This window comes from Abrus precatorius, unplaced genomic scaffold (assembly GCF_003935025.1).
Source record: "Abrus precatorius isolate BTA unplaced genomic scaffold, Abrus_2018 Scaffold8, whole genome shotgun sequence".
Classification (NCBI taxonomy): Eukaryota; Viridiplantae; Streptophyta; class Magnoliopsida; order Fabales; family Fabaceae; genus Abrus; species Abrus precatorius.
The window spans coordinates 4,573,462-4,581,499 of NW_020874428.1; the positions used below are offsets into that span (position 1 = coordinate 4,573,462).

Here is an 8,038-nt window from a genome sequence, read left to right on the forward strand (position 1 = left end):
TATTATTCGTTACCCATCCAATAGTTTTTTTCCCTTCAATAATTAAGAAATGAAACAGCATTTTTATTTAAATAAAATGCGGATATTAAATTAGGATAGGAATATCTAAGTATACTCATGAAGTGGATTTTGGTAATTACATTTTTTATATAAGGGGCGTCTCTTCAAACATACCAAGATTTTTTTGAGGAAGAATTGTTTAGATGTGACTCACTACTCAGACTTGATCAAAATGGTTCAACGTTTTAAGGATAAAAAAGAATCGTCAGAGTAATAAATGATTGATTATTTACTTTCAGAACCATGTACAACTGAAAATAGCAATGCACTAATAATATACATTCTGTCATTCTAGTGATTTAAACGGACAAAGACGTTAACAACGCCAATGTAAACTAATACCAAAAATTCACATAAAGGGTATATAAACTTAAGGCCTAATAGATTGACCCACAAACTATAAAATTCTGCTGCAAGCCTCAAAATCGATAGTTAACAGTGTCGTTGACCCAACGCACAAAATGGTGGTGATTTGCTCAACATCAATTTAATTTTGCTTATTTTGAAGATTCAGTAACCTGAAAATTCGAAACTCCAAATATTCCCCCAACCCTCTAATTGCTCCTTTGAACAAGCAGCAGCCATTCTTCTTCTTCTTCTTCTTTCATTGTTATTATTATTATTATTCAACCAATACTATTTAAACACGTTGCTTTTTGTCAAATTTCGTGTGACAAGTGTTGGTACTACATAGCAAAACTCTTATTTTAGAGCCAGCAATTCAAGTAGGCAAAATAACTAAAACTGTTGTCCTAACCACATAATGTCATATACTCCAAGTAACCACACAAGCAATAAAGGGTGTTGTTTAAGAAGCATATCATCGCAGAGTGAACAGATATACTTGGGATTAGGTCCAATATTAGCTTCCTTGATGAACATGACTGGTCTGGTAGATAGTTCAGATGAATGAATTAAAAAAAAAAGAGGTGTGTCATATTTATTTACAGAGGAAGGTGGCTGTTTTCTTATTTTCAAATGCAAAAAGATTCTTGCACCACTATGGTAATAAATTACATTATCACTTACCAATCTTACCATTCAACTCATTAAGCTCTTCCTTTGCTGAATGAACTGTGTAGTAGATTCCAAGGCAGAAATAAGACATTATAACCAATCTATAAGAAAATCTTAAGTTGTCAATTACAATTGCTACTAAATGCTAGGAAAATTTCTAGCCTTCAGCCTTAAACCCATCAATTGTCCTATATCCCTTTTCATAAGATGTAGGGAAATGGATCCCGTTTTCACTACGTGTGTGTCCGAATATCCATTTCAGTGTCATTTCTAGTGTCTGTCAAAGTCCATTCTTCAAAGTAATCAAGTTCCAATCTGTTGCTAATAAAAAGGCTAGCTATCTCCTTTTCTTATTTCTCTTGTGCTGCTGTTCTACATCACTATCTCTGAAATTAATGGCAGTTAAAAGTCAATGCTCACAACAAATTTATTCATGGTTTCAATTCCAAAAGTGTCTAGTTTATCATCATGTACCGTGAACGGTGAGCTTGTTTGGTTTCACAACAAATTTATTCATGGTTTCAATTTCAGAAGTGTCTAGTTTATCATCATGTAACATGAACGGTGAGCTTGTTTGGTTTCACAACAAATTTATTCATGGTTCCCATTCCAAAAGTGTCTAGTTTATCATCATGTAACATGAATGGTGAGCTTGTTTGGAAAACCGATCTCAAAAAGTGATAGACTAAAATTCAAATGGACCAGCCTCCACTGACTTAACAATTAATGCACCTTTAATTGATCAGAGGTGTAATAGTAGTAAACACATTTAATTGATTAAAATTCAATTACAGAAAACATCTACTCTTACTTGTTTTATTTTAGTCGTTAATACATTATGGTGCCTTGGACATGCAACCAATTGTTACCACCGCCGTACTAATGATGTGAGCAGCTACAAAACAGAAGAAGAAATTTTGTATCACGATTTAGAATGCAATGCTCTCCAGATGGCTATAAAACTCATACAGTGATTGTTATATAAAGAAAAAGAAAAAGAAAAGATTATTATAACAAGAAGTTTTATCCCTCTAGGTAAGATTGGCAACATAGATCACAAAATGTCACTGAACTCAATCAAAACCGAAATTAAAAGAAAAGATTACTATGAGGAAAAATATAAATTATTTACACAATTAGTTCAAAGTATTCAGAAATTCTGTTGAAGTAGAAATTAACTGTATATAGCTTTGTAAATATCAATTTTCATAATTAAAAACTTCAATAATAGTTTTGGTAAGCTCAAGCATTGATTTCATCATCTAATCAAGATCTGAATTGCTGCTGTTAGATCTCAAGTTATATTTGTACTTTTTTTTATTATAGCTTTTAAGTTATATGAAAGTTAACAAGAGCATTCAAAATACATATATCAGCTTCTAATTCAAGATCAATTCATTAACTCAATAGTTTATTCTGTACAGTTACAAACATATTTTCATGGATACAGCAGTTGTAGTAGAGGTGCAACACAAGTTCAAATTTATATAAATGCAATTGTATGGGAAGACCTTTAAGCAGTTTACAAGAATGAATAGCGTATGCTTTGATACCAAGCTTTGAAGTGTAATTAGAAACAGAATATCATGAGATATGATAAAGATGAAAAGGTTATATACCTCAAAGAGTTCAAAGGGACTGCCACGGCGATAGTCATCATTCTTCTTACTTTTATCTACTGGTAGAATAGTATATAGTAATGCTCTGAATGAAATAAGTAAAACAGCAGTGCTTCCCAGACTCACAAATACAAAACCATAATTCGGGAGATTTCCTGATGTTGCTGCTCTTATTACTATTCCTATCTGCCAAGAAATCAAAGAGATAAATGGGATCAATTTTGTGGACTGTCAATGTTTAAAAAGAAAATAAAACAACTGTGCAACACTTTTTTCCCCAGTACAGAACAACTAAATCATCATGCATCTGTTAAACAATTTTTTTTCCTTTTCGATCTTAGATAAGACAATTACAATATGTTTGTGTGCACTTACGGAAAAAGGTTGCCAACACATACCATAGCAATACCAAAACATCCCTATGAATGCAAAGCTCAAGCTGTAATTAGCAGTTGAAACTCAAAATTAACATTATACTTAACTTCCCGCATGTTGAAGTTTAATTTAAAATGAAAGAGCTGATTTCATTTATAGCTGAATTCTTTAAGAAACTCATTTGGCATGATACCAGCTTATCAATTCAATTCATGCTACGTTTGAAACTGCATTGCATACATAAGGAACGTACGTTCAGTTGAACGTGAATTTAAACGCGACTAAAATACAAACCATTTGGTGCATTGTAAGTCATTTCATTTCAAATCAACGATCTTCAATTCTGAAGTTTTAAGTGTGTAAAATAGATGCTAAAGCAAAAATACCAATGAAGAAGATGGATGCAAGTCAATAAGATTCATACAAAAGAAGCATTCAACTTATAGCATGTTTTGATTCGCCTTTAAATGCCCAAGAACCTACTTTTACTTAAATGCTATTGGGTTGTAACTTCAGCGTTGAATTCACATTTACAGATTTTCTAAGGTGCTTCCAAACACACACTTACAGGGATCCCAAGAGCCCATGACTTAGCAGTAGCAATGACTCCATTGGGGAGACCCTTCATCCCACGGCCATCCTCCCCATAACCTCCAAGCAAGTAAGCACCCAAAAACCACCCTGCAAAGCAATGAACAAACCCAATTTTCAAAGTTCAAAACCTCTCCTATTCTCTCTCTCTTCAAAATAGGAAAGATCAAAACACAAGTTTTACAATCATAAAAGAAAAGAGAAAGCACACCAGCTATAAAAGGATCAGCAGTGCGCAGAGTCTCAATGTCCAAAATAGAGAGGCCATGACTATATCTTCCAATCGTTGCAAACAAAAGCAAGGCCAACACATCCACACTAGCTAGCAGAGCCACACGTCTGCAACATAATAACCCTTATACCACGTACCCCACTTGAAAATTTGCCAAAAAGTTTTCTTCTTTACCAAGAAAACCAATACGAGTAATTCCTCAAATTAACATGGTAAATTCAAAATTGGTTTTGTTAACTTAGTGCTTCAGGACTAAATGGAGGCAACTAAAAATAGTAGTTTTTTTTTAATTAAAAAAGAAAGTATTTATTACATTGGAGATAAATATTCCTTTTTTGAATAAAAAATTAATATTTTTAGATTCTTAACAAAATCGATTAAAAATATAACTCAATTTACTCCTTAAAATTATAAAAATTTTATTTTGTAACAAAACCTTGTTAATCAGTGTTGTAAAGACATTAGTTAATTAAAAAATCAATAAAAAAATTAAAAATCATGTTGGAGTTGTATTTGAAATCACATGAAGAGTATTTTATCACATTTTTTAATAATTTTTTTATTTTAAATTTCTTAACAACCGATTTACATTTTACCTTACCAAAATTACTAATCTTACATCATTGTAGTTAAGGTCTTGCTAATCAAATCTTAAAGATATAAGTTAAAGAATCAATAAAAAAAATAAGAAATTATGTTAAAGTAATTGAAAAAATGATGGTAAAAACACATTAATAAAACATTTCCGAAATTTTACTTTTAACTCATTAACTAATGGTGGACATTTACTTGTTAGTTATTATTATAATTTATAAAACTAAAATAGCAGTTATTTAATAACGTCATAAACTAAAATAACAACTATTGCATGATAACTTCATCAGTATTTCTAAAATTTTAAGGTTAAAATTACCATAATTGGTAACTTGAAGAACATGGTCGAAAAAAATTACCCCCATTTTTCAAGAGGAGAAGAAGAGGTGGGTTTGTCGAACTGGATAACACCCTCCAATGGAACATCCTCGCCACCCACGAAAACCGTTTGTTCATTGTCAAAAGGAGAAGAAGAGGAATTGGTGGCTGAACCTGAATCGATGTTTCCCTGTGCTTTGGCTCTTACGGAGATTCTTGAGGTATCAATGAATTTGGGTAGAAGATTCGAGAATCGTAGTGGGTTTGTTGCTGTGATGAATTTGGGTGGAGTCGATAGAGAACACTTTGAAAACATGGCTCCGCAAGGAGCTTGGCTGTGGCTAATCAGTATCATTGCTAATACTGTGTCGATGCTCCTCAGAAGTTTATGTTCTGCTTTCTCATCCACACAAGATGATTCTATTGCAATATAGCGTCACATGTGAATTCTTGGACAAATCTACACAATTTATATTCGTAAATTGTGTGGATTTTTTTTTTCAAGTAACATGTCAATTAAATCCTGTATTTATAAATACGCTTAATTTAATTTTCTAAAATTATAAAAGTGTTATTTTAGTTTTTTTTGGTTTTAGTTCTTGATGTTATCAAATAATAGTTATTTTAGTTTTTAAAATTATAAAATAATTATTGACATTAGGGATTAATATAGTATTTTGTAATTTTAGAAATTAAGTATTAATCATATTTTTATTGTATTTATTGTTATTCTTATTAAAAGTAATTTTTTTAACTATTAGTCCTATGCACATCAAATAATTTGTTTGATAAAAGTCATTTAAATAAAAATGAAAATGAATAAACACATAAATTTGTTTTGTTTATTTCGATTAAATTTTACAAAATAAGAACTAAGATTTAAGTCCATTGCATTATTCTAAATACACATTTCCATAATCATGACGAGCTAGGAAAAATTTGGTGAACATTTACAAATTCAAATTTGAATAAATTTGTTTTCATTAAATTAATTTTATTTAAAAATAGATTTAAAGTAATAATTTATGTTTGGAAATTTCATCTATTAAAAGTAAGTTTATGTTTTTTTTTTTATTTCTAGTAATAAGGTATGTTAAAAACACCGCCTGATGAGGAGAAATAATATCAAGTTGTTATAACTTAATGAGTTTCCATAAATAATATATTAAATCAAGGAAACTTAGAAATGATCAATTAAAATAAAAGGAAACTTTTGAAGGTTAATTATCTATATTTGACTAATAATTTAAAAAAATTAATTTTAGGAGATATTTATCCTAATTAAATTACGCATCTATAATTTCTTTAAATTAAATTACACACGCATCTGTTTTTCTTTTTGAAGTATGAAAATATTGAATGAAAATAAAATTATTATTTTAATAATAAAGGTTATCCTTTTCCAGTCGATAACAATTCAAACTTATAAATTTTTCAAATAATGATTGTACAAAACATATTTCAAAATGACATTCTAGCAATAATAAAAAAATGAATGTTATTTTGTAATATTATCAGAAAAAAATAGTATAGTGGGAATAAAAGCTAACTTAAGTGAGTTGATAAAATGAAAAGAAAAGGTTTTAAAATAAACGCAAAGAAAACATGACATTGCTAAAACTATATATATATATATATATATATATATGAAGCATAAGTTAAGATTAGTAGAAAAATCAAATGATAAGCAGGGGATTTAAATAATTTACGTGAAATTGGAAGTTCAAATTTTATTATGATCACCAATTTATGTTGCATGTTGCATAGAATAAAAAGACAAATAGAGATGGGTTATAACAAGCCAGCTTTAGATGGACAAAGATCACTTTCTCAGTGACCAGCATATCCACCAACAAATGCATAACTTGGGCAACAATAAGCAAGAGGTTGTTGAAATGGCCTGGCAACAGGTACCAAAGGCATATACCAAATGTTGCTAAAAGGATCATAAGGAACAGCACCTCCATTCCCTCTATATCCATCCATAAGGCCCCAATAACCATAAGGGTTTAGTGCATACAATTCATTATTATAATACCAAGGAAAAGTAGTGGAGGCTTGAATGGCCTTGGTACCAAAACTAGGAAATTTTTCCATAGACACTTTGGAATTTTCAAAGCCACTGGAAACATTAATCTCCACTTTTGGAACGACCCTTTTGACCTCCACTTGTTTGCCATTCAAGTCATGAAAAGTTTTTACCAAAACATCTTCTACAGATTTTTCTGAATCAAATGTGACAAATCCAAATCCTCTAGGACGACCCGTAACACTATCTTGCATTACCACCACGTCAGTTATTGTGCCAAACCTTTCAAAGTGTTTACGAAACTCTTCTTCAGATATACCTGAAGGTAATCCTCCAACAAAAATCTTCCTCCTCCTAATACTTTCAGGACCCAATCTTTGAGATTGCTTTTGTTGTTGCCCTTCATTGTTAGCTATTTCTTCCTTCACTCTCGTCTATACTCAAAAACAAGGATCAATGAATTATTAGTATCAGTTCATAATGTTTATGCATGTAATTGTCACATTCTAAAATTTACTATCACGTATACAAATTTTAAACATATTTTTTATTTGCACAATCTATTTTATTGTTAAGGGCATGATTTGATTAATAGTATTGATTTCTTTTTCTATTTTCATGTAATTCACAACTTAAAATAATTTCTATTTAGGAAGAAATTTATCATAATTTATTAGTTTAATTAATCAATATAACAATTATTTCAAGTTGTGGCCACAATTAAAAAAAAAAGAAAAAGAAATAAACTAACCTTTTCTTCGACAACATGGGTGCTTTCAAGGACATTATCAGCACTAGACATTTTTGCAGAAGTCAACAAAGTTGAACCTCTAACGCTGTTGTGATGTATTGAAATTGTAGAATCCAGTGTTGAGCGACAATCTATATAAACAAACATCATTCGTTATTAGATGTGCTGCAAGATCGTAATTAACAAGACCTAATAATTCTTCTTTTTTAACAACGAAACAATTAATAGGTTATTTATACGTCTTTTAATATCTGCACATTTAAAGGCATATCGATAAAAAAAGTGTGTTAGAAAGATAAATTTGTTTTACTTTCAATACGTAAATATATTTCTTCTTGAATACAAATTTAAATATCAATGAAACACAGTGCAAGAAAGCAATTAACACCCTTTAACAAAAGTGACTACTAGGGATAGTTGAAAACAAGAAGAAAGGAGTACAATGATATTTA

The 8,038-nt window shown here is 30.3% G+C and overlaps 2 protein-coding genes across 6 annotated transcripts; both read right to left on the bottom strand.

Annotated features, from left to right (window-relative positions):
* Positions 1–267: 267 nt before the first annotated feature.
* Positions 268–5,251, bottom strand: LOC113846490. 5 transcript variants are annotated; one of them, XR_003501690.1, is made up of 7 exons: positions 4,848–5,243; positions 3,874–4,001; positions 3,723–3,752; positions 3,640–3,677; positions 2,697–2,882; positions 1,889–1,972; positions 875–1,463 (listed from the first exon to the last, which is right to left on the bottom strand). XR_003501690.1 is itself a non-coding variant. In XM_027474832.1 (6 exons), exons 1-5 carry the CDS (start codon positions 5,159–5,161, stop codon positions 1,943–1,945), a joined length of 771 nt encoding a protein of 256 aa, XP_027330633.1. In that variant the 5' UTR covers positions 5,162–5,243; the 3' UTR covers positions 888–1,463; positions 1,913–1,942. The 5 variants fall into 5 exon arrangements, 3 of the variants coding, with proteins under 3 accessions (XP_027330633.1, XP_027330634.1, XP_027330632.1); XR_003501689.1 differs by having other exon boundaries at positions 268–1,463; positions 3,640–3,752; positions 4,848–5,250; XM_027474832.1 differs by having other exon boundaries at positions 888–1,463; positions 1,913–1,972; positions 3,640–3,752.
* Positions 5,252–6,636: 1,385 nt separating this feature from the next.
* Positions 6,637–7,733, bottom strand: LOC113874118 (heterogeneous nuclear ribonucleoprotein 1-like). The gene is made up of 2 exons (XM_027512339.1): positions 7,587–7,733; positions 6,637–7,269 (listed from the first exon to the last, which is right to left on the bottom strand). The coding sequence occupies exons 1-2, from the start codon at positions 7,731–7,733 to the stop codon at positions 6,637–6,639; spliced, it is 780 nt and encodes a 259-aa protein (XP_027368140.1).
* Between the last annotated feature and the right edge of the window lie 305 nt (positions 7,734–8,038).